Consider the following 25,643-nt stretch of genomic DNA (forward strand, 5'->3'; position numbering starts at 1 on the left):
CTGGAGGTGAAATAAAAATGATGCCTCCATGTATAATTTAATATAGTGCTATATTATCTAGTGTTGCCCTTTTCTGTGTCCAATTTTCTTTTATAATGCTGAGACTCACAGGTAAGTACTGTTCAGAGTATTCAGCCGCCCAGAGTTATTCAGCAAAAGGGCTTTCAGATGTTAAATGAAACTTGTATTGCTTCTTGTTGAGTGTGGCTGAGGGATTAACAATCATCCTTATTTTGTTATATAAAAGAGTGGGGAATGAAAGGTCACCAGTAATTTAACTGAACAAGGAAATTCACTCATGAGGGGGCTTTAATCACTTATCTCCCAAGCCACACTCAACAGGAAGAAATGAACTAAGTGGAGCATGGCAACAGAAACCTTTCCCTTTTCCCTTTCCTATATCTAGTTGTACCACTTTCTATAATTAGAAACAATCAATAGCTGGTTGTTAGCAGAATGTTAACAAGAAAGGCAGATGTTAAAACCAGACCCAGAAAAAACATTTCCAATATGTAACATAGGGTTAGGGAGGAATTCGTTTGGACCACCTTTTGCAGGGGACAGGTGCAGCTGAAATATGCCCTTCACCAGATTTTGCAAAGCTGGTGTGATGCATAAAAACTACAAACCCCCGCCCCCCAAATATGTATTTTACATATGTCACAGGTGATGCATTGGAAAGCACTGAAAAGTGGGTATTTGGGGCAAGAAAAGTGCATAGAAAATTCGTATATGTTAAATGCAGACTTTTCCTGTGTTCTTCAAAAAAGAAAGGAAAAAGCATGGAAGATAAGAGTGTGATGTGTGAATGTGGAGAAACTGACCCACTGAAGAAAAGTAACATTCTTATGTGTTGCTCCGACCACATTTGTCTCTGGTCTTGGCCATCTATAGCATGTGGTTCCCAGAAGGTTGCTCAGAAGGGAGTGTGGCCCTCAAGCTGTGGCCCAGCTTCATAACGGACACCTTGAATTAGGAGGGGAGGGAAGCATCACATTTTGGGTGCCATCCCTGTATTGACTGTATCTCCATTCTTCAGCCTGGCCCTGGAGACTAACCTATTTTTGGTCTCATTTAGGCCATATGCCTGTTAACAAATTCCAGTAACAAGGAGTTTCTCCTTCAAGTGGTTTCCTGAAGCAAATTCAGCTCAGATTGCAGCTTCTTGAGTCATTGCAGCTGGAAAGGAACTGTTAGTAGGTCAGGTCAACCCAGGGCTACCCTCTGCATAGTTTGGTTATTCGCTCAACCTCTCTTGCTAGAAAAAAAGAAGGCTCTTTTGCCAGGGCTCTGTCATGGCCTGCCTGGCCAAGCTGTCAAACTCAGGGTGGAGCTATGCTGATGAGGAGGGTGGGTCTACGCTTGGTGCTAAATGCCTCCCAATGAATTCTGGAGGAGAAAGTAAAGTTAGATGGGCTGTGACTATGGACCTGTTGAGCCCAATCCCCTCCCCAGAGAACCCCTGAATAACACAGAGGACCAGTGTGTAGTAGCAGCCAGAGTGCTGGACCTCAGATAAGGAGGCCTCGGTTCAAATTCCTGCTCAACCATGAAGTCCACTGGGTGGTCTTGGGCTCATCAAGATGGGAGTCCCTGATTTAGAAATGGCATATTCTGGAAGAATGGCATGTATCTCAGCCGGCTTGTTTGAATGTCCGTTATTGAAAATGATGATACATAGAACATAGAAAGCTGCTTTATAGGGGCCAGACCATTGGCCCATCAAGTTCAGTATCATCTGCACTGGCTGGCAGATGCTGTCTAGGGTTTCATGCTGGAGTCTTTCCCAGCCCTGCCTGGAGAAGCTGGGGACCAAACCGGGGACCTTCCACATGCAAAGCAGGTGCTCTGCCACTGAGCCAAAGCCCTTTGATACACATCTAAGGCTATATACACCCAAGGTGCATTGCTCCTCACTCACCCTCCTCTCCCTCCCAGAGGCAATTTAGGTGGCAGGGTCACCATTTCTCATGTTTCCCACATAAGAACCAGAGTTGAGTTTCTCACCTTTCGGGGAGAAAAGGAAGCACTGTTATTTTCTTCAAAAATAGCACCTTAAAAATTAGATATGGCGAAAACAGAAAAACAAATATTTTTAGCCCAGCAGCTTTCCAAGTCCTTTACTATTTGTCATCCAGGTTTTGTCAGTGAAAGAGGAATTTATAAATCCTTTCCAAGAAATTTCTATTACACACAGACAGACAGAGACACACACCCACACCCACACACCCACACACCCTTAACACATTTATGTGGAAATCCTAAGGCTTTGGAATGCATTTGACATAGGTCCAGTTTTCCACAGACTAATGAGTCAGAATGTGAATAAGCGTCCATGTGCCCTACTTTATAGAGAGCAGTTCTCTCTTTGAAGGTGTCCTCTGTTGGCAGGAGGAGAGCCCTCTGTTTGAATGTCCTGTTTGCTCCATGCCTGGTTTAAGGTATATATTTTAAGATTTTATATATGGATGTTTTATGATGGCCTATATTTGTAATGCCTAATAAAGGTTTGGTGACGTAAGGTGGTTTAAGGTAAACAACACTTCAGAGGGGAGAGCAGGTGGGTCTTGATGTTGCCCACCGATAATTTGCAGCACCTTGCCAGCAGTCAACAAGAGCAGGCACACTGGCCGCAGTCTTCCTTGCTATGAGGCAAAGTCTCCTGTATGTATTTAAATAACTAATTCATTTAATTTATTTTAAAGCACTTATAAGCCACTTAATCTTTTTATAATAAGTGGCATACAATGTGAAACAAGGAAACAATATCATTAAAACAAAAGTACAACCTAAAACCAGCAAAACAGCAACATAAAAGCATATAAAAATGAAAAATAAAATAGGAATTGAGGGATTTATTTCATTTGCATCTAAATGTATAAATTAGCACATGCCAATATTATGCAATTTGGCATCTTCTTCATTCTTTTTTTTAAAGTAATGGGTTTTCTCTTTTTGTGGGGTGGTGTTGATGTGTAAAGGACTACCCTAATCAGGAAGCCAAATTCTGTGATACTACAACAAAAAGGCCGGTGTGCAGGAGTGGGAAGACTATTTTTGCTCCATGGCTCAGATCCTCCAAAAGATCTGCTTTGTGGGCTAAATTTGAGAGATGAGTGGGGTTGCCCACTTGTCAAAACTCCCTGTGCTTCAATCTGAAAAGGAGAGGGAGAGAGACGCTCATCTGTTCCTTTTAAGCTGTTGATCTCTGCAGCCAAGCGCTTCAAGGCAGTCTCTGCACTTCACCCATCTCCCCACTTAAAGGAAACGGCTTTAACTTCTGAGATTAAATCCTGCTGTCTGGGCTGCAGGATCCTGTTCCCTGCTGGAAGCAGGTGCTGTGGCTGATACAGGATTAATAAATACACTGTCTTCCCACACATCGGCCAATGTTAGCTGATGGGCGAGTGGGCACGATTTATTGTGTCAAAAGCAATTCAAGTGTTTCATGGAACCTGATGGGCAACATGGTCCAAAAACATCTGGAGGGCCACATGTTACCCATCCCTGGATTACCTTTCAGGCACTTGGCATGGCTCTGCTAGAGTCTTGCGCGCCACACACACACACACACACACACACACACACACACACACAATTATAGTCTTTGCAATGAAAGCTAAGATCCTCAGGATGTTAAATTGGGTGTGATCTCTTGCTCTCCATAATTTGGTAACCAGGTGCATGAAAGACACGGTGTCCCCGTCGTGTGCAGTCTCCAGCTGCATATCTATTTAGAATCACAGCTTCAGTTACGGCTGGGCAGACAGCAGGCGGTTCCAATGCTTATGAGGGCAGAAATGGCCCTGCTGCTTCTCTGAAAGTAAACACACAGCTGAGACGTATTTTCCTTGGCTTATGGGTTCCTTGCAGCTCAGCATTGCAGCAGCGGCAGCAGCAGAAGACTCTTCAGGCTAATGTCTATTTGCTCATCCAGCATGGTTACAGCTTCATGTTTTGCTTTCGCTCGGTGTGCTTGTCTCATGTGTTTCCCGCCCCCCCTTTTTTCCTGGGGGCCATGAAGCCTATAAAAGAGTCTCACAGACCAAGCAGAAAGGCCAACTCTAAACGACTCTCCTGGGGCTGGCTCATAATCCGCCTTTCATCGAGTCATATTTACCTAATAGGACTTGGAAATCATCAGCGTTCACCTCTGGAATACAAACGGAGCTTTGAAGTCCTTTGTGTTTCAGTGCAAGCAACACACAAGCCAGTGAGTCCTTGGTGCTTTTTTTTTCAGTCCAGGAGCTCCTCCAGAGAGGGGATTAGCAATCGCAAATGATTTTATTTTCTGCACGCCCATAGCAAATGCTTCCAACTAGAGCTGGTGCTAATTTGAAGCGTGTTGCAAGAACATGTGTTCTTGGCTCGAGTTTAACAAATCCCCCTCCCCAACTCCTCACCATGCTTTGGCTCAGAAAAGTTACACGATCTAAGCATGGGATGTACTTAAATGACCCAAACACAACGCAGGGTTGCCAGAAAGCCAGGTACTTTTACCTTGTCTTGGCATAGGCTTGGTTTACATTTATGTTGAACCAATGATTCGATGCTGCACTGCCAATTTTATATGCTTGTGAAACACCTCTTTTCTTTTAAAGAAGAAAACAGTCCCAGTAAAGCCGAACTCAGTCCTATGTCCCAATTAGCACTCTAGCACAAGTGGGATGATGATGATGATTCTTATAGCACAGGATTGTGATGCTCTGGTTGTTGTAGGACTCCCAGCCAGCATGGCCAGCAGTCAGGGATGATGGGAGCTTTAGCAGTGCACTGGTTTCCTCATCATCCCTGTGTTATCATAAAAGTCAGTTCCCTTGGGGGGGAAAGGCACCAACCTTCCCATAATTTCCATTGTAGTCACCATATGATGCCCATAACTATTTCATCATTTCTCCGAAATTACAATTTATTTCCATTAAAAAAGAAAAAGAAATTATGGGATGCATTTTTTTTTTTTGGCCAGCAATTCCTCCCTAACGCAATGCATTTCTGTAAGTCACCTTCACAAAGAGCCAATGGTGGGCAGAATCAGAGCCAGCGACTGGCAGAGCCAACTGATTCCAGTTTTGTTCCAACCTGCTTCCTGCTGAGTTCTACAAGGAGCAGTGCTGAGACGGAGGAGGGGGAAGCTAACAGGCAGTACCACCTCTGGACTGGTTGTTAAGTAAGATGGCTGGGCAGGTGGATGCAAACTGAGGTTGGACTGAGGTTGGTGGGTCAGTGCCCCATTCACACCAAAGGACCAGCCTCCACTGGTTCAAGTTCTTCCCCAATCTTTCTGGTATTCAGGCTGCCAGTGCTAGTCTTCCTGCATGACCTCTAAACAGTTAAAGCAACCTGGACAGGATGCCCAATACGGAAATAACATTACGGTATAAGCACTTCTTCTTTTCCTGGAATGCAAGGATGCTCTGCAACATTCCTTACTGAGATACACTCGATGTGTTGCTTCTTTGGGTTTAATTCTGAGGCTTGGTTGGAAAATGCCACCACCTGCGACCAGAACTTCATTTTGCCTTCTGTTTTTATTTCCAGCACTCTACTCTAATGCCTTTCTGTCTTTCTTCCACATAGAGATGGGACGATGAGCTGGAGAGATCGGCCGAGTCCTGGGCCCATGAATGCATTTGGGATCATGGGCCTGCCACCCTCCTTAGGTCTATTGGTCAAAATCTGGCTGTTCACTGGGGCAGGTAAGATGTGTTAATTGTCTTATGGTGTCTGTGCTTGCTGCCCTGAGCTCCTTTGAGAGAAAGGGTGGGATAAGAATTTAACTATGAACAGAGATAATGAATGAATCTAAGATGGCTACCAAGCCAAGCAAGGCACAGTTCTACACAAATCTACTCATGAGCAAGCCCCATTGGATTCAATGTGATTTACTAGTACGTAGTTAAGTGGTTGTAGTATAGAAGCCTTTAGACCACGCCCATATGGCAAATTTACAAGTGTGTAGGCAGTTCGAAAGCACGTCAACGTGCAAGTAGATAAATAGGTACCACTCCAGCGGGAAGGTAAACGGCGTTTCCGTGCGCTGCTCTGGTTTGCCAGAAGCGGCTTAGTCATGCTGGCCACATGACTCAGAAGCTGTACGCCGGCTCCCTCGGCCAATAAAGCGAGATGAGGACTGCAACCCCAGAGTCGGCCACGACTGGACCTAATGGTCAGGGGTCCCTTTACCTTTACCTTTAGGCAGGGGGAAATGCCATAGGAAGGTTTATTCTAAATAAAGGTCTTCTCTCCACACACTCTTCCTATCAATAGAGCCTCTGCATGTGTTGAGCTTCACTCATCAATGGAAACTTGTTTAGTTTCCCACTGCCAATGTGCAGCTTTTAGATGCCCCCCTCCTGGTCTGTGGCAGTGGCTCAACCATGCAACAGGGAGCAGCATTTAAATGTCTCTGATATGTATCCTGGTCTAAATGCCCAGACCATTCATACTCCAGGATTGCAGAGCTGTTGTTGGCACACACATTTCCTATGTGTTTGTGTTTTTGTTTTTTTTTAAATTACTCTGTGCTGCATGAATTTTCTCCATTAGGAAGAGTGCTGGTGATGTGTTGCACGCAGGGAAATGGTCCAAAAAGAAGCAGAAAGTCAGTAGCAAGACAGAAGCCAGGGCAGAATCTTCTGTAACCTACAGAAATCCATATTTGGTGACGGAACACGACGTCCAAATGGCTAAGCTCCTTAATCCTTAGTGTCATCCCATGTCCTGCTAGGCTCTGTACTCCCCACTTTGGGTTCATTCCCTGATTGTGAGCACATAACGTGGACTAAGAGGGAGCGTACTTTCCATAATCCCAGTTGAAGGCTTCATCCTAACACTGCACTGGGCAGGGTAAGAAATCATGTTTGTTGATGCAGCCGAATGTTTTTGCCAGCTCCTAATTTGAAGAACTGGCTGCCAACTGGAGAGTGGGCTGAGCTCCACTCCCTACTTTCAATTCAGGGTTTATATCTTCCACTTCCCACACAGCCTTATGGTGAAGTTGTTATTTATTTTGCTACACCTGCAGCCTGGTGAACAGAGAGAGTCCCTGAGTTTCTGAAGAGATTTCACTAATGTCCCCAGAGAATGAGAGGGCTCCTAAAAAGAAACAGCGTGGGAGATTTCATGCTCAGAACTTTATAATGCAACTCACTTTGAATCCCATTTTTTAGGGGGCGAAATTCCATTCTGCTCAGTTGCTAAAAGTCATCAGTCCCAACCTGCCCACACTTATACCATTCTGGAGTCAGTCCAGGGCTCATCTCCACTTCTTTTCCCAGCAAAGTGGCATATAAAAAAGCCTTGTGGAGAAATTCTTGGTGCATCTCTTGCAAGATGGGAAACAGGAGGCTAGGCTAGACTGGCCCTGGTCTGATCCAGCTGGGCTTTTCTTCTGTTGTGGATTCTTGGCAGTGCGGGAAAGGTACTCTGCCATAAATACTTAAGAGAGGCCAGTGGCGTAGCGTGGGTTGTCAGCACCCGGGGCAAGGCAAGTAATTTGCGCCCCCTAACCCGTGGATTTGCGCCCCCTAACCCGTGGATTTGCCCTAACCCCAGATGTTGCGCCCGGTGCGGCCCGCCCCCCTGCACCCCCCACGCTACGCCACTGAGAGAGGCAATGGTATTCTCTGTCAAATTAAGAACACAAGAAGAGCCTGTAGGACCAGGCCAATGGCCCATCTTGTCTAGCATCCTATTCTAATGGTAGCCACCCAGATGCCTGTGGGAAACCAGCAAGCAGGACCTGAACACAAGACCACTCATGCAACATGCAGTAACTAGTATTCAGAAGCATGAGTGCCTCTGACTGTGGAGGCAGAGCATAGCCATCATGGCTGGTAACCATTGATTGCCTTCTCCACAAATTTGTCATCTCCTCTTTGAAAGCCTTCCAAGTTGGAGGCCACCACTGCTTCCTGTGGGAGTGAGTGCCATAGTTTAACTAGGTGCTGCAAGAATAAAAAGTAAGGGACCCCTGACAGTTAAGTCCAGTCGCAAACTACTCTGGGGTTGCGGCACTCATCTCGCTTTACAGGCCGAGCGAGCTGGCGTTTGTCCACAGACAGTTTTTCCAGGTCATGTGGCCAGCATGACTAAGCCACTTTTGGTGAAACCAGAGCAGCGCACAGAAACACTGTTTACTTTCCCGCCAGAGCAGTACCTATTTATCTACTTGCACTTTTGGCATGCTTTTGAACTGCTAGGTGGGCAGGGGTTGGGACCGAGCAACAGGAGCTCAACCTGTCGCAGGGATTCGAACCGCTGACTTTCTGATTGGCAAGCCCAAGAGGCTCAGTGGTTTAGACCACAGCGCCACCTGCATCCCTTGCTGCAGGAATAGGCGCTGCCAAATCTTCCACCAGAACTGGAACATATCTTTCTTTTCCTTAGGTATCGCTCTCCAGCTTTCCATGTCCAGTCTTGGTACGATGAAGTGAAAGATTATACCTATCCCTATCCCCACGAATGTAATCCCTGGTGTCCAGAGAGATGTTCAGGACCGATGTGCACCCACTACACACAGGTAAGGGAAGCGGGACAGGGCTTCTGTTGGAACTTGCTGCTTCTTTTTGCAAGTCTGCCAGATGTGGGCAGATGTGAAAATGCTAGGGGACTGATCTCGTGTGGCAAGTGTTGACATAATTTGTGCCCTTGTGTCCATTTGCAGGTGGTCTGGGCAACGACAAATAAGGTTGGCTGTGCTGTGAACGTCTGCAAAAGGATGGACGTGTGGGGCCAAATCTGGGAGAATGCTGTCTACCTGGTCTGCAACTACTCTCCTAAGTAAGGAATTGGGAACAGGGTTATAGATTCCTTTCTGTTCTCCTTTAAAGGGGAATCTAACAAATTTGGGTTTTCTGAAACAACATGTGAACTGAAGCACAGCGATCCTTTGAAATTCACACTTTTCTGAATGTTGCAATGCAATTCTCCAGCCAAGTAATATGCACAAAAGGAGGGTAAAGACTGCATATATCAGTGAAAATAATATGTAAAAATGCAATTGATTAGGTGCCAAAATGTGTACATTATGAGGGGGTGATGAATTTTCATGAGGACTTTTGTTTTCAAAAAACCCACAAACAGATGTGGATATGTGGAGAGCTGAACTTAAGGCTGGAAAGATGAGAATTTGATAGGCACTGATTCACCTGTCCCTATAAGGGATGCAAGTTGAAGTAATTGCAGTTTTGTGCCTATTTTGTCTCAGTTGGCAGCAACTGGGCAGGCTATTTCCAACTGTCTTTCTGGTTATGAGTAATGCCAAAGCCCAATGGGTCAGTTAGGGACAGTGGCACTGCTGGTGACATAAAAGACAGGGGATTGTATCCAATGTAACGCTAAGTTAAAGTCACTTAGTGGTATACTTATCTGCTGGCCAAATGTGTTGCACCAGCAGAACATTGTTGTGCAAGCAGATAATCAGATTGCTGGTAACGTTGTTGCACAACAGATTGCACAATCCATTGCTAGAGCAACTGTTACATTCAATTTCTCTGTTGCACAATATTTAAAGTCACCTGTCTGCTGGAGCAAGAGCCCGCCCTCATGCTTGCAAACACTGGAGACAGCCCCATAGTGTAAAGACCAATGTTGAACACCAGGCTGGGTTGAGGAAATGTAATCAGTTTTGGACCCCACCAGTGCTTCCATCACTTAAGAATATAAGAGGAGTCTGCTGGATTAGACCAATAGCCTGCCTACTCCAGCATCACAGTGGCTGGTCAAATGCCTATGGGAAGCCTGCAAGACAAACATGAGCACAACAGCACTCTGCTCACCTGTGATTCCCACCAACTGGCACCCAGAAGCATAATACCCCTGACAGTGGAGGTAGAACAGAGGCATCCTTAATCCAAACCTTGAACAGGCCCTCTTGTGGGCTTGTTTGTATCAAAATGGCAGCTCCTGCTCCTTTGAATGTTTTGAGAAGTGTGTTTCTGGACAGGCGTGGCTCAAACGTAGGTCTCTCACTTCTCCTGAAGACAAATTTGGTGCTGAGTGATTTCTGCCCAGTAAGGATGAGTGGGTTAGCATGAAGGAAACATTGTGTGAGTCTGATGTTCCCAGACACTGGCAATTTGTCTGGCTCACACATCATAGCTAGTATTTTGGATCTCTTGGAAGACTCTTCGGAAGCTCTCCAGGATGGGGAATGGAACATGTTCCTGAGTGGGGAAGACCTGAACATCCGTGCTAAGTTCCTCCAGCCACCTGAATGTCCTGTGAGGAAAGAAATGGAGGCAGCCTTGACTAACGGCTTTGTGGAACTAGCGAGGGGGAGCCAGTGGCAAAAGCCCGTCAGTGACTGGCTGGTTGTGAGGTATATAAAAAGGCAGCTTCACTTCTGAACTCTGCCAAGTTATCGCTAGAGTGCTGCTCAACTATACATTTGTGGAAGGGAGTAATCTTTTCCCATATTTACAGTAATCTATCAATGAGTAAGTACAGTAAGGACATTCAGTTCTTCTGTAGCTCCACGGTGCTTAGAGGCCTCAGGAGGGTAAAGATCCAGGCAACTGGCCTGGAACAGTCCAGTGAAGCAACTGCATATGTTAAAGTGTGGAACAGAGGATGCTTGAGAGAGGAGGAATTAAGGAACTTTCAAAATGTGTGCTCACTTTTCAGAGGCAACTGGATCGGAGAAGCACCTTATAAAAACGGCAGGCCGTGTTCTGAATGCCCGCCTAGCTATGGAGGAAGGTGCCAGAATAATCTCTGTTACAAAGGTACGTGGTTAAGTGGTTGGCAAGATGTCAATAGAATTGGTGTATGCTAATGCATATGCATAGATACAAATGTAGAACTGTATTTCCCCCTTAAGGGTGTGACCAAAGGGAGGGGGATCTGTGTGCTTGGTCAGTTTGCTGGCCAGCTGCTTGCTGTTGATGGGTTAGCTTCAAGGCCCACCTGCTCTCCCTTTGTATGGTTCCGACCCACAGTCAGAGGCAGTAATGTTTCTGAATGCTTCACTGAGAGCCATGGATGAAGAGGCGCAGAGCTCTGTACTTGCGCTCAGGTTTCTCACAGGCATCTGGTGAGCCACTGTGAGAAGAGGATGCTGGACTAGATGGGCTGTATCAATGTTAGTACTACGCAGAGCAGACCCACTGAAATGATTGGACACAACCAACTGAGGCTCATCAATTTCAGTGGGTCTACTTTGAGTAGAACTTTGCCAGTGGCAACACAATGAACGCCAGGGTTACTGATGTGCTGTGGCTGGCTTCTACACCCAACTCGCATACCCTTCTCTAGTCCCCATCTAGGAAAGCATGAGTCACAATCAGAGATCCAGGGCACATTGCCGGCCAGGCAAAAATACTCCCAGAGGGTGCAAAGCGGGGCCAATAGAGATTGTGGCCTTGGAAGATAAATGGGCGTGCCTTGGGGATATCTCATGGACTGGACAGAGAGGCATAGAGGTCTCCATTTGACGCCTGCCCCCAGGTGTGAGGTTCCCTATGCCTGAGCTAGTAATTTTTATATTTGTACAGGTCTTGTTTGTTACTTCATACTCCAGTCAAAGCCACACCGTAAATATAAAACACATGGCTTTCCCCAAAGAATCTTGGGATCTGTAGTGTACTCTCCACAGAGGTGCTGTGGTGATGTGGATGTGACCTTTAGAGGAGAACGACCCACTTTCCCCTTCTGTTTGCTTTGCATTTTAAGCTTTCAAGCAGGAGCGAACTTCTAGGCAATGCAGCCAACCCCTCTAAGTAAATTAAAGGGAGCAGTCGCTCCATCCCCTGCGCCTCCACCACCTGCCCCACTGACCTTAAATATTAACAAGATGCTTTTTCTTTCAACCTGCTGGGGTGAAAAAAGATGACGGTTACGTCCAAAAACCCGAGACCGAAGAGACCAACGAAGTGGAGACGCCCCAGGTGTCGGACAGCAAACCTGTGTGGAAGCCCAAAGCCACAAAACCTGTGAAAGAAAAGCCAACCGCTGTGTCTTACATGAGTAAGAGAGCATTACTGTCTCCGTCTCCTAAGTTTCAAGATGCTTTTGTTTATATATGTATATATATATATATCAAACAAACCTGCAAGGGAATTTTTGGTCACCTGTAGCTTTTTAAAGAGAGAACCCCCTTAAAGCTTCTAGACTGAGGCTGGGGAAGTTGTGGCCCTGCAGATCTTGTTGGACTCCAACACCCATCACCAGCATAGCCAATGGTCATGGATGATGGGAGTTGTAGTCTAGCAACGGCTTGAAGGCTTCATCTACACAAGTGTGACCATGTGGATATGTGTTACAGTACTTGCCCTGCTGATGGTTCTATATTTCCTCTTCCCCCTTCCAGCACAAGTGATCAAGTGTGACACCAAAATGAGGGATAAATGCAAAGGATCGACATGCAACAGGTAATCACCCCCTCCCTCTCTTTCCTTTCCCCACCTTGCTGGGAAAGCAGAGGCCTCATCTTTGGCAAAGTCGCACTATATTTTCAAAGCAAAAGATGGGCTGTGCTCTGTTTGTTGTGACACGGATCCAGTGGCTGTGTAGAAGCCCCTTGTCTATGAAGCCAGCCTTTCAGGGCCCGTTCATGCAAATGATGCAGCCAAATTCAGCCAAGATTAAGGGGCCTCCGTTGATTTCGTGTAAGTGCCTGCGATGTGTAACCCGCAGTTCCCAAAGTGGCCGACACTGTTTGGCTAATGTTGGCACTGACCTTTCAGCACCCTCGCTCTAGCAATGTTTACTTATCTCAGCTGGACCATCAATTGCCTCCACCCACCAAGCCTGCGTGTGATGGTTTTAGTTAAAGCACAGTACAGTTTATCACTTTGGGGTTTTTTTGTGTGTTGGGGGGGGGACTGGGGAGGGAAGCATGCCAAATCCAAACCAAACATTGGTATTAAAGAGAGGGTTGTTTGAAAACGTAGAGTGGGGATGGTGTTCCGTTTTTATGCATTGCTTTTTTTTTGTTATTGTTTCTCCTTAAAAACGTGGGTAGTTCAAATGAGGTTAGTAAGGCTGCACAACATTTTATTTGAAAATCAGTGGAGTCTGAGTATTTGCTTTTGCAACATAGCCCACACTCAGCCTAGCTCTATTGGATTTTTTAATTTTTTTTTGCCATTGAAAAGTGCTTCTTGAAATGCCGTGTCCATTTAAGTCACTAGTCAGTAAGACTTGATTTAAATCATTTTTTTTTTTACAGAAAGACCTATTCTTGCTGGTGTAATCTTAATATTTACAACCAAATGAAGGTTTCATTTTTGGAATAATTAATTTTCAAAGTAGTTTTTACAGTTATATAAAAAATCACTGATTTGGTTATACTATTAGAAATACAAAGACAGGTAATTATGAAATTATTATTTATATTTGGACAACTTTTCTGCTGTATTTTATTGCAAGGAGAAAAATAATCATTTCCTTTATAACAATTTAAACAATTTATTTAACTAAAACAATAACATTATAGCATATGTATCCATGTTTGTTAACTGATATGGTTAAATGATTAAAAAACAAACAAACTTAAGAGTTTCAGCACACATGAAAACTTAAAACAAATCCTTATCACCCCATTTCAGGGGAAGGTTTTATTCATTTGGGGTTCAAAGAAGGAGGGAAAATGAAGGGAGGGAGGAGGAACAAGAGAGAGACAGAGAAGAATGGGCAAGTCAGAATGTATGATAAAAATAAAAAGTGGGTTCTCTGTTTCAGGCAGGGTCTACAGATAGTTCCGAAAGGCCTGAAGACTATTACATGGCTAACTATACACATTTTGTTTTGCTAGATACCTGTGTCCTGCTGGCTGCTTGAACAATAACGCAAAAGTGTTCGGAACCTTCACCTATGAAAGCGTAAGTAATAAAGTAATAAACAGAGAGATATTTGCAAGTCCCAAGAAATGGAGGATAATGATGTGCCTTAGTGACCTGCGTGATGATAGAACCACCAGGCATACTCACCCTGGATAAAAGCCAAGCACACAATCACAGCCTTGTGTTCTGTGTAGGTGGCTTTCAGTTCAATAGGGCCACTCCCATAAAAAATAAATAAATGCATGATGTCTGGCCTCCAAAACTGGGATGTCTGCAGAATGAAGAAGCTCCAGATTCTATTGGAGCTCGAAATTCTGCTAGACATCATGCATCACTAGCTAGGCCTTACCTTGGCTCCATCCAGACAGATACTGCTCTAGCTTACTCCTGATAGGTCACATTCCTCTTGGCTCTGTTTCTAATAACAGCAAACATTTTATATACAAAATGTATGAGCCACACCCTTCAACATAAACTTCCAGGGCAATGTACAATTTAAAGACTATTATTGTAATAATAAAACTAAAATTAAAAGATCAACAAGAAAACCAAAGCACAGAAACAGTAGCATTCATTTAGTGATCAGCAAATAAAATCAACAAATTTTACATTCCACCCCTTGAAGTCCAGGTTTCCCTTGTACTTGTTCCAATCCGTGTGTGTGTGTGTGCTAGTATTTTGAAAATCAATGTTGTCAGCTATGCTCCATATTAATTGTGGCTTGTAGGCTATGAATGGCAAATGCCACTAGATCAATTCAGGATTTTGAGACAGCACTGTGGGTTACAAGATTGCTGCCATAGGGACATGACACAACAAAAATGGCTTTCAGATCTAAAAGAGCAGAAAAAGAGGGCCACAAATTGATGCAATCATTGGAAAAAAGCATCTTCATCAATCACCACTACACTCACTCATAGAGAGAAACTCTTTCAGCCTCTCCTCTGTTCAGAACTAAAGGGAGGGAGGGTGTTCTGGAATCTGATGGCACATGGACATGTTTAAGGGGATGTATTCAATGTGGGAGAAGCTGAGCCAGAACAAACAGAAACTGAGCAGGAAGAGCAAACAGTCTCCCATACATTACAGATTTTTTGGGGGGAGAATATTTATTGAGGCCTTTTCCAGGTGCCATAGGAGGGTACTGGAGGGCACTGTGGCACCCAGAGGCACTGCATTGATGACCCCTGCTCTGGATTAATGACAGACTGCTACCAAAAATGCAAGCTATTCCATCAGCTAGGAAGAGTCTTACAAATAAACTCTATTAACTGTCTTCTGTAAAAATAATGTTCCTTGCAGTCATCCAGTATATGTCGGGCTGCCATCCATTCTGGGGTGCTGGATAACAGAGGAGGCCTGGTAGACATCACCAGGAAAGGCAGAGCAGATTTCTTTGTGAAGTCTTCAAGAAATGGCATCCAATCATCAAGGTAATTTACCACGGGGGGGGGGGGGGAAATCTGAGCAGTAAATATTCTGGGTGATGGTTTTGGTGGGTTTTAACTTGGGCCTGCTGCACTCACCAGTTGGTTTCTACATTTACTGAGCTGCCTGGAAGGCTCTGTAGTCAAGGGCATATGGACATCACAAGATCGATCTAGCCAGATCTAGCTCAGGATAGTGTTTACTTACAATGACTAGCCAGATGACTCTGGGAAGCCTACAGGTAGGGCTTGAAAGAAGAAGCCTTCCCTTTATTCTGTTGCCCATGGGCAAATATTTGGAGGTATATTGCCACTGAATGTGGAGGTTCTGCTTAGATCTAATGGCTTATAGCCTTATCTTCTGTGAATTTGTTTATCTCCCCTTTAAAGTATCTAAGCAATTGGGGGTGAATTCAATTGTGTTTTCTGCAAAAAACTACAGTGGTACCTTGGGTTAAGAACTTAATTCGTTCTGGAGGTCTGTTCTTAACCTGAAACTGTTCTTAACCTAAGGTACCACTTTAGCTAATATGACCTCCCACTGCCGCCGCACCGCCACGCAATTTCTGTTCTCGTCCTGAAGCAAAGTTCTTAACCCGAGGTACTATTTCTGGGTTAGCAGAGTCTGTAACCTGAAGTGTCTGTTACCTGAGGTACCACTGTACTTTCATCTGCCCATCCAAAATGTCCTGTCATTCAGTTTCACAGGAAGATTTTGAGTTCTAGTATTAAGAGAGAGGGAATAAATCAGGATCTGTAGAAATGAAAGTCTAACTCCAGGTTCAGCAGTGATGCGCTTTAAGGAAATGTTGAGTCATGGCTATGTGTGTGACTTCCGTTATCTTCTGATTGGTCCCTTCTCCACCTATGAAATGGAGTTCCTGACATACTATTCTTAATCTGAGAAACCTGAAGTTCCAAACTTCAGACTCCTTTAGGGGTGGCCAAATGATCACAGAAAAATGGCCTGTTTACTCTTCTGCCTTTAACTGCAGTATAATTCAGAAAAATAAATAAATGCTGTTGAGTATTTTCATGGCATTAAATACACAAACAGACACTCCTGCTGGTGGCTGCAGGTCAACTTGTGATGCGCCCAGCAGCAGGGGCTTGTTTAACAGTTACAAAATCTGGAATTTATCCTGCCTACATCCGATATCCTGCCTACTTCCGATATCTAACAGATGCTGGTCCTCCTATAATGGTGCATGGAGATTTGATTTATTCAGTGCATATCTTTTAGTTAGAAACAGCCAGTTAATACTTTTTATTTTCTGTCTTTTGCATTTCACAGCAAATTCAAACCTTCTAATTCCTTCATTGTTTCGAAAGTCACAGGTAAGTTTTCTTTATGGGGAGCCTATAATACCTGAGAAGATACTATGCCATTCAGGGGTTTGTTAGGCATGGAAAAGCTTCCTAGAACTGTACATTATACTAGAACTGGCCTTTGGTTTACATCAAGGATGTGGGGGATGGGATCTGGCAGACAGGTCAGGTTGCTCTCTCCCCCACCTCTTGTGGGCCAGGTTTGACAGGTGGACTTGTGGGGGCAGAACAGGGGATCTTGCAGAGGGCTTGGCAAAGCCACTCTGTAAAACAGCACTCGAAAGACAGCTTCTCTTGATCCAACAATCAACTTATTGTCAGGTGTTGCTGAACCCATTTCAAAGCTCCACTCAAGAATGCCACTTGGTGGATGATAATTCCCTCACAGAGTTGTAGTCCCCAGAGTTCTCTGTGAAGAGGAAATTACTGTTAAACTTGGGGGTTGCCATATTTCTAAAAGAGGAAATCTAGACACAAAGGCTGTTGAGCCCAGGCACTGTTTCCTATTGCCATATTCTGGCTATGTCTGGGAAATTCCAGACGTATGGCAACCCTAGTTAAACCCCTCTGTGAATTGCAGCACAGTGTGGGGACCAGGGGCGTTTCTATTAACTCGCAGCACCCTTCACAAACTACAGCTCCCAGAGTTCTTTGGGGGAAGCCATGGCTGTACTATCATAGTCCTTTAAATGAATGCTGTGAAAGTAGCCACAATCTCTTCCATTATAATGATTTTCTGATGGCATCTGGCTGTTACTCATCTCTAAAATGAGATTAGGAGTGACCTACTTTGCAGAGGTGTTGCAAAGACTTACAGAAAACATGGTGAAGAACATTATAAGTAAAAATTGTTGTCTAGGTGAAATAATAATGAAAATAATAATACTAATGAACATTGCTAGTTGCATTGTCAATCTGTGACAAGAAACAGCAAAGGAGCTGCTTTCAAAATCCCGGTTTTGATTAGGTTGGTCCAAAATGTGTCCTGCAATTTACTTTGAACTGAAACAATCTCTTCCTCTTGGCTTCCCCCACCACCCCAGCCATCAAGATGTGTGTCTCTTTCATGTGCCTGTAAAAACAATATTCATAATTATGACAAGAGCAAAGCATGAAAGCTCCAAGAAAAAAAGAGCATACACAAACACTCAAAAGCTAACTCTGGCATTGTCCTGAAACAGACCCATTTTCCATCCAGTTACAGTTCTGATCCAGGCTAAACACAGCTTTTTGTGTGTGCCAGACCCCTGTTTGCCTGAACAAAGGCATTAGAAAGTTAGAGATGAAAAGGGGGGGGGAGGGACTTTCAAAAGCAATGCCATCAAAAGCCTTTTAAAGTTAGGATGCGACTTATAATCTGCCAGGAACAGACTGCAGACCGGACAGGACACTTACAAGGAAGAATGAGGCCACTTAAAAAAAAGAAAAACTTGGATTCCTTCCCTCCTTTTAAATGAAGGAATCTTTTTGCAGTTTAGCCAGTCTCCAAGATAAAGACTCTCAGAAATGTCTCCTTTGTGTAAAACTATTTGAAGAGAAGGGACTTGGATGTGCAGGGCTGGCATCTTTCAGCACTCCGCCTTCCAGCTGCTTCCAGGACCCTAACGCCCATTAAAGCACCAGCTGTCCTCCCTGGATGGCCCCTGAAATTTTCTTTGCTTCTGATCTTCAACAGTATCAGATATCTGGATTTAGCTTCCCTTTTAAATTTCCCACCATGCCCATGGAATTTGCATCACTCTGGTGTCACCAAAGGAAATGTAAAGGGTGGCTGGACCCGGCTGGTTCACAGCAGCCAAGACGGGTTAGCTGACAGAAGGGGTCCACCAGAGGATGCTTAATGGTCCTCCCTTACTAGTGATCCAGGGACGGCATGGGGTGTTTCATTTATCACCGACTGGCTAGCCCAGGCATAGGCAAACTCCAGCCCCCCAGATGTTTGGGACTACAATTCCCATCATCCCTAGCTAACAGGACCAGTGGTCAGGGATGATGGGAATTGTAGTCCCAAACATCTGGAGGGCTGGAGTTTGCCTATGCCTGGGCTAGCAGTTCCTGACATCAACAGAGGCTGCTTTCCAATCAGCAATTGCAAGGCTTTCAAGGGGATGACTGAGCCACTCAGGAGCTCCTACTCAGGATGCATATTTCCTCTCTCTGCTTGATCCTGCTGCAGCAGCACCAGAGGACCCTTTGCCCAAAGACTTCTCACCCCTGGAACTGGTCCTCTTAATATGCAATGGGTGGTGTGTGCATGGGGAGTCTGTCTCAAGTGCTTCCTTCCATCCCATGGACCTCACAACTTGACCTTGTGTTCATTTCCACAGTGCAGACTCTGGATTGTTACACCACAGTAGCGGAGCTTTGCCAGTTCAAGAAGCCAGCCACTCATTGCCCAAGGTAAATGCTTTGAGTTATACTTAGTGGGTATGAGTGGCCCAGGACTTCCCCCTGCATGAGTCCCCATTGCAATGAAAGGGAAATTCATTTTTTTATTTTACTCCTATAAAGTATTTATATGCCGCACTCTTGCAAAACATCAGCAACGCAGAAACATTAAAAGCACTATGATGCAATCATAAAAATGAACAGCCACTCATAGGACATTTTAAACAATGGTATAAGCCTGTCAGCTTAAAAAAATATTCAAGAGACACCTGGAAGTCAAAAGCAAGACTGGTGAAAGCAGAGAGAAGGCTGGGAAAACCCACAGCAAACAGCAGTAGCTGGTGGGATGGTTCTCTGGTGCGGACAGTCAGCACCACAGAGAGGAGAAACAGCTCCCTCACTGGGAGGTAAGTGAGTAGCAGGGGCTTTTCATTCAGTTCCTGATTGACTAGCAGCTCCCAATGTGGTAATATCATCTGAAGCTGCTAGCCGGTCAGTAGCCACAGAGCTTGGAAGGTGCTGACTGAGCCAATCCTGCCTCCCTGTTGCCTCTCACCAGTCAGTGGTAAGGATTTCTCTTCCCCATCTGGCCCAGTAACTGCAAAAAAAGTAGCTGGTGACTCCCAGGAGCGAATTCCTTCACCAGCTGACAATGACTCTTGGTTTGATCTAGCAAGGCTGTTCAAATATATATATATATATATATATATATATATATATATATATATATATATATGTGCCAGGCAAATTTTGTAGGGTGGTGGGAGACAGAATCCGGAGCTTCCTGCCTAAAAGCTCATTGTTGTAACATAAGGAGTAGTAAAGGTGGCTCTGTAGGGAAAGAACTATTCTCCTACAGTGCCTTCCTTAAATTGCTGGGCCACAACTCTCTCATCATCCCTGACCATTGGCCAGGCTTTCTGTGGCTCACAGGAGGTCGAGTCCAAAAACTCATTGGCTGTCCGTGGTGCAAGATGCTCATTTCAATGCATTGCCTTTCAGGTCTTACTGCCCAGCTTACTGCAAAGATGAGCCATCCTATTGGGCACCGGTGTATGGCACCAACATTTACGCAGATGTAAGTAACCTTCTTTTCATCCTGCTTGGCAAAATGGGCTGTACATACACAGTGGAGCTGTTGTGGCATTTTCAGCTTCTGTAGTTTTATGAATGACAGGGTACGTTCCACCGATCATGAAAGTGAGCCCGCTTACGAGTGCTGTATATCACATCCAGAGTGCAAGCCAGGCTGTGTCATTGAGAAATCTGAAGGCTTTCCTGAAGAGAGGCAGATAAAGCTGGATGAGGTTTATTCCTTCCATTTATTACCCAAACAATCTCAAAGTGGCTTACCAATAAATAAATACATAAAGGTGTTTTAACACATTGAGCTAAGACGTGGCTGCAAACCTGCTTTCCATGTGATAAATGTAAGGTGGAGGCAGACTCATAGTTTATAGGCAAGTGACAGAATTTGTGGTTCACTGGCAGCCAGAGGATTGCCAGAAGAGAATTCTCAGCACTTTGGGAAACCTACGGTTCCCAGGATTTCTTGAGTAAGTGGACAAAAATCATGATATAGTCAATGTTAGAAGAGTGGCATCCTCTGTATGCTAACAGCATTGAGCTGGAACAGCATTGAACAGCATTGAGCAGGCCCATGCTGACTGGGCCTGAGAGGAGTTGTAGTTCAAAGCACCCAGAGGCCATTCATTTGGTGAAGGTTGGCATAGGGACATTACAGAGCAGGCCTGTAATTCTTATGATTCCTTGAGCAGACAGAAAAACCATGAGATACTCTATACCAGAAGGTGAACATCCTCTGCATGTCTATAGCACAGAGGCTTAACACACCAGGAGTTCTTAGGACTCAGGAGAAGGAGCCAAAAACATTTATTCCCTGTTGAATTAGGGATGTGTTCAAGAACAACATCCATCTTGTTTGGAGACCAAATCTTTGCTCTCCAAAATTGTTGGCTGGCAACAGAGCCTGACAGTGTTTAATCAACGTGTGGGTTGGCAGTGGAATAAAGTTACTACTGCACAGCTAGAATGGTCCAAATTATTTGATGATTTTGTTCCTACTGTAGAGCTTCTTGAATTGCGTTTAAAAAAGGAGAAAAACCCAAACAAAAACTTACGGTTGTTTCCCTGCAAGGGATAAAGCTCATTTTGGACACTGTGTGGCCTTAGCATAAGATCAATTTCTTTGTATGAACTGGTTTCTTTTAAACTCCTCTTTAGATCCTAAGTTAGCACTCTTCTGCCAGATCTTCAGCAATGGGTTGAATGGAAGCATGGCTTCCCACCCAAATATGATTGCTCAACTGCCTTGGCTTTGGCAGTTATGAGTAGTGGAATTAATTGGATATAAGGTAGAAGGAGAGGATGGAAGGCTCGTCAGGGAAGGTTTGTGCTAAAGAAATATATGCCAGTGCCTACAGGATGAACTGATGATTACACACAGTTTGGTCATGGTCTCATTCTGCCTTATGGGAGGGTTGGCTCTGGGATTTCCATTGCACTTCCAACACATAAAGATTGGCACTCAAGTGGTTGAGTTGATCTCTCTCTCTCTCTCTCTCTCTCTCTCTCTCTCTCTCTCTCTCTCTCTCTCTCCAATAAAGAATGAATGAATAGTACTAATTTACTTGAATTCTTTTTTAGACAGCCTTTCATTAATAAACTAAAAGTGGTTTACAATAACTAGAAAAATAGGACAGAATCTACACATACAGAACCAAGAATTGTTAAAACAAGTATCAAAGGCCAGGGAATGCCTGGGCAAGAAGACTTGTTTTCAATAACTATTGGAAATTCATCACTGTTGACATACCCCCTAACTGTCCCATTTTAAGCGGGACATCCCCAAATCACAGAAAGCAACCCCAACTTCTGTTGCATCCTGGAATGTCCCAGTTTTTGGTCCAGTACTCTGGTGCGAGTCCTCGTGTCAGACTACTGGAGCAAAAGACAATTTACTCTGGCGTGAGTCAGCAAGGACGGGCCAAAGCTGAAGGTCCAGTGATTTTGGGGGATGAAAATGTTGGAGGGTATGAGTTGATGCCTTCTGTATCTCAGAGGCGAGACCATTCCACAGACTGTGTGGCACCATAGACAAAACTCTCTCTCATTATTACTACTGCTATTCCCACCACATGAGTAGTTAACCTGGCACTCTCCCACTGTTTTTGGACTCTAACTCCCAACAGCCCCAGCCAGCACAGCCTGGGGTCCAAGGTGATGGGATTTGTAGTCCAGCAACTCCTGGAGGGCACCACATTGACTACACTATATTACTACTGCTTAGAAGCATGCAGTGATCAAAGCATGCAGAGACCGTGTGTGAACTGGTCCCTGTTCTTTATATGGCAGGTGACTTTTTGCAAAATGGAGACCAAGCAGATTTCCATATTGGTTCTTAAATTTTGCTCTTTACACATCATTTAGCTCAGGGGTCAGCAATGTGTGGCCCATGGGCCAGATGCGTCCCACAAAGATCATTTTGCCCGCAAACTGAGCCGCCCCCTTGGCAAGTCCCCCATGCACTGCACTAAAGTGGCATGGCGCAGTGCAGGGACTCACCGAGTGGCACCAGAAATGGAATCTGTGCACACGCAGATACCAGAAATCGCTTCTGTGCATGTCCGACGCTGACAATCGCTTCTGCGCAGACGCGATTTTCAGCATCTGGGCATGCACAAAAGCAATTTTCGGTGCCGTGGACATGCACAGACATGATTTCCAGCATTGCGCTGCACCAGTCTGGCCCACGGATGATCTCCATGGGAATGATCCGGCCCATGGCTGGTAAAGCTTGCCAATCCCTAATTTAGCTCATTTGCTTGAGTGTATCCAAAATGAACTCTGATCATGGCACAGGGCTATAGGGAAGTAGGAACCAGTCTTTGCAGAGGACTTTGGACTCGAGGCATCTTTCCCCTCTGCAGCCCCATAAAGACTGAAGCTTTTTTTGGTTCCCCCTCCCCCTGAGACCTGTTTGGTGTGCTTTCCTCCATGGGGACAAAGAACACTTAATTCTGGCCTGTGTGACTTGAATAAAAAAAAAAAAGACAAGCTCACTTTTTTCCCATAGAAACCAGCATACTATTTTAGCTGGCTCAGGACTGAAGCCTTGGGAAAGGTATGTTTGCAGGGAAAGAGGTCACGATAGCTCTGGAAACGCTCTTGAGAGCTCAAGGAGCCAGAGTGCTTGTAATCAGTGGCAAAATAATGAGACCACAAATGTGCCGGAGGCGCACTCCAGGCTTGGATGAACTGAGGAAGCAAACAGTCGAAAGTAGTGAAAGCTTATCATCAAAGCCAGATGGGCCATCAAAACCCTGCATAAAAGTGGTTTCCTGAGTTAGAATGCCATTCTGCCACCCTGCAGAGAGCAAGGGATGGTGCTCAGCTGTTTCTAAAACAGACCAAGGGGAAGGGGAAGAAAAAGAAATGAAAACCATATTGAAATACAAGCTTACAACAGCTAAGGGTCGGCAGAATGTAGAGTGGGATCTGATTTGCAACAAGGGTTTCTGATTCCCGGTTGTTTGACAATAGTGACAATGCCAAGGCTCTACTGAACAAGCAGGTTGCTGAAATTAATAACTTTGGGAGGAGCATATTTATATTCTATTATTCACTCATAAAGTTGATAGTGACTTTAAAGAATAGTAAAATGCAACACAGCGGACAGCAGTTGGAAGGGTGTGGCATTTTGTATTGCCAACAAAGAGAAAATGCAACCCCCCCATAAGATTAAAAAGGAGACATATTTGCATAAAAATTGCATGCAAACTTAGAATTAACAGGCTGCATGCTTGATTGTATGTTTCCCTGCTATGTACAAGGCTGGAACAAAGAAAGTCAAAATCTCTCTGTTCCTTTCTAGTGAACCTATATGCAGCTTTTGTTCAGTAAGCTCAGTAAAGTGTTATCAGGATTTCTTTTCTCTCTTGCCTCCATTTCTGTTGGTTAAGTGGTTTTGCTGAAATGGTGCGCACTGGGTTTTTGTTCCTCCCGCAGCACTGTGCCCAAAAAATCATTTTCCCCCTATTCTCCATCAATTTACAAGTAAAGAAGTTATCAAATGCATGGTGTGGATGCATTCCAGGCTAGGGATAGAGAAATTGAGGCTGCTTGGCCATCGTTTTATATTATAATTGCTGTTTTTTAAGGAAGGGAGGAGATTCCTTCCTGTGCTGGGGCTTATCCTCTTTATACAGTTTTGCAACTTGGTAGTGAAGATAAGAAACTCTTGCTGGGAGCAAGCGACAGGCAACACCAGGGGGTGGAAGGGGGTGGAAGGGGTGTGCCTTGACCACACCGGAGGTGAATTTCGGAAGGCAGAACAGCCCGGAAATGAAGGCTTTGGAAAGAACTATTGGAAAGGGAGGCTTCTGTAGTGCATAGCTGCAGAATAATAGCCTGTCTGACTTCCTTGAGGACAGGGTGATATATATTTTTTTAATGTCCCGGTTTTAGATGCTTTGTGGCTGCATACTCAGGCAAATTCAAAGCATATCTGCTTCAGCTGTGTTCCTCCACTCTCCTTGACCATATATAGAAGCCCCCAAATCAAGCTGGCAAACGGGATGGGCAGAGCTGCCAGCACAGAGGCAGTGATAAATGTTAAAAGGGATGAAAGAGAACCTGCCTTTTATGGCTTGGGTGGGAGAGAAGGAGGGAAGACCATGATCTCCAGTGTGTGTGTGTGTGTGTGCTTTAGCTCTTTGTTCCTCTGTAGCTGCCTATCCACAAATCCTTTTGAATCCAAAGACTGGCTTTCCCTACAGCTTTGGTGTTCCGTGCTATTTCCCTCTTTCCCAAATACCGTATTTTTCGCTCTATAAGACGCATGAGACCACAAGAGGCACATAGTTTTTGGAAGAGGAAAACAAGAAAAAAATATTCTGAATCTTAAGAAGCCAGAACAGCAAGAGGAATCACTGCGCAGTGAAAGCAGCAATCCCTCTTGCTGTTCTGGCTTCTGGGATAGCTGCGCAGCCTGCATTCACTCCATAAGACGCACACACATTTTCCCTTACTTTTTAGGAGGGAAATCTTCCTATAGAGCAAAAAATACGGTAGCTTTTAAGATGCAGTGATCCATCAATGGCTGTTGCGATTCTCTCAAGTAAGGCTTGACATTTTGGTAAACTTTAATGTGACCTGGAATTAACCTGGTATAAAGGTATACATGGGCCTGTATTTTATTTTATTTTTAAAAATTAATGCTGCTTTTTGAAAGGTGCCGGGGTGGACATTGCTGTCATGGTTGATAATGAGGGAACTGAGGATTAATTTTGGACCAGGATGCTGAGCGCTGGGGCTGGTGTTGAATGTCCTGTGCCCTCACAGGCCTAGCGATAACAAAATGATAACCTGGAACTGTGTTTGTGTGAATAATGTCCCAGCTAATATGCAACATGGGTTGAGTTCCATGCGATGCCTCTGAGCCTCTGGGCCCCTTTGTAAGTGACTGTGGTTGTTCTATGACCTTTCAGAATTCCAGTATCTGCAAGGCTGCTGTGCATGCAGGGGTCATTGGGGACAACGCTGGTGGGTACGTGGACGTGATGCCTGTGGAGAAGAAGAAATCCTACAGTGGCTCTTCAAAGAATGGGATCCAATCTGCAAGGTAAGGCAGTCACTCCTCTCCTGATTGGGCTCTTTATGAAATGGTTCTTCTGTTGTCTTCCTTATTCTGCAA

General features: G+C 44.7%; 1 protein-coding gene across 2 annotated transcripts in view; it reads left to right on the top strand.

The window, feature by feature from the left end:
* Window positions 1-25,643, top strand: part of CRISPLD2 (cysteine rich secretory protein LCCL domain containing 2) — a 45,545-nt gene that overhangs the window by 14,483 nt on the left and 5,419 nt on the right. For both annotated transcript variants that reach the window (XM_083625924.1, XM_083625925.1), the window contains exons 3-14: window positions 5,578-5,696; window positions 8,389-8,521; window positions 8,666-8,781; window positions 10,627-10,727; window positions 11,830-11,967; window positions 12,311-12,371; window positions 13,757-13,823; window positions 15,087-15,217; window positions 16,506-16,549; window positions 18,868-18,940; window positions 19,931-20,006; window positions 25,438-25,571. In XM_083625924.1, the coding sequence (XP_083482050.1) occupies window positions 5,578-5,696; window positions 8,389-8,521; window positions 8,666-8,781; window positions 10,627-10,727; window positions 11,830-11,967; window positions 12,311-12,371; window positions 13,757-13,823; window positions 15,087-15,217; window positions 16,506-16,549; window positions 18,868-18,940; window positions 19,931-20,006; window positions 25,438-25,571 (1,193 nt within the window). The remainder of the gene's footprint in view (window positions 1-5,577; window positions 5,697-8,388; window positions 8,522-8,665; window positions 8,782-10,626; window positions 10,728-11,829; window positions 11,968-12,310; window positions 12,372-13,756; window positions 13,824-15,086; window positions 15,218-16,505; window positions 16,550-18,867; window positions 18,941-19,930; window positions 20,007-25,437; window positions 25,572-25,643) is intronic.

This window comes from Podarcis filfolensis, assembly GCF_964270895.1.
Source record: "Podarcis filfolensis genome assembly, chromosome: 8".
Lineage (NCBI taxonomy): Eukaryota > Metazoa > Chordata > Lepidosauria > Squamata > Lacertidae > Podarcis > Podarcis filfolensis.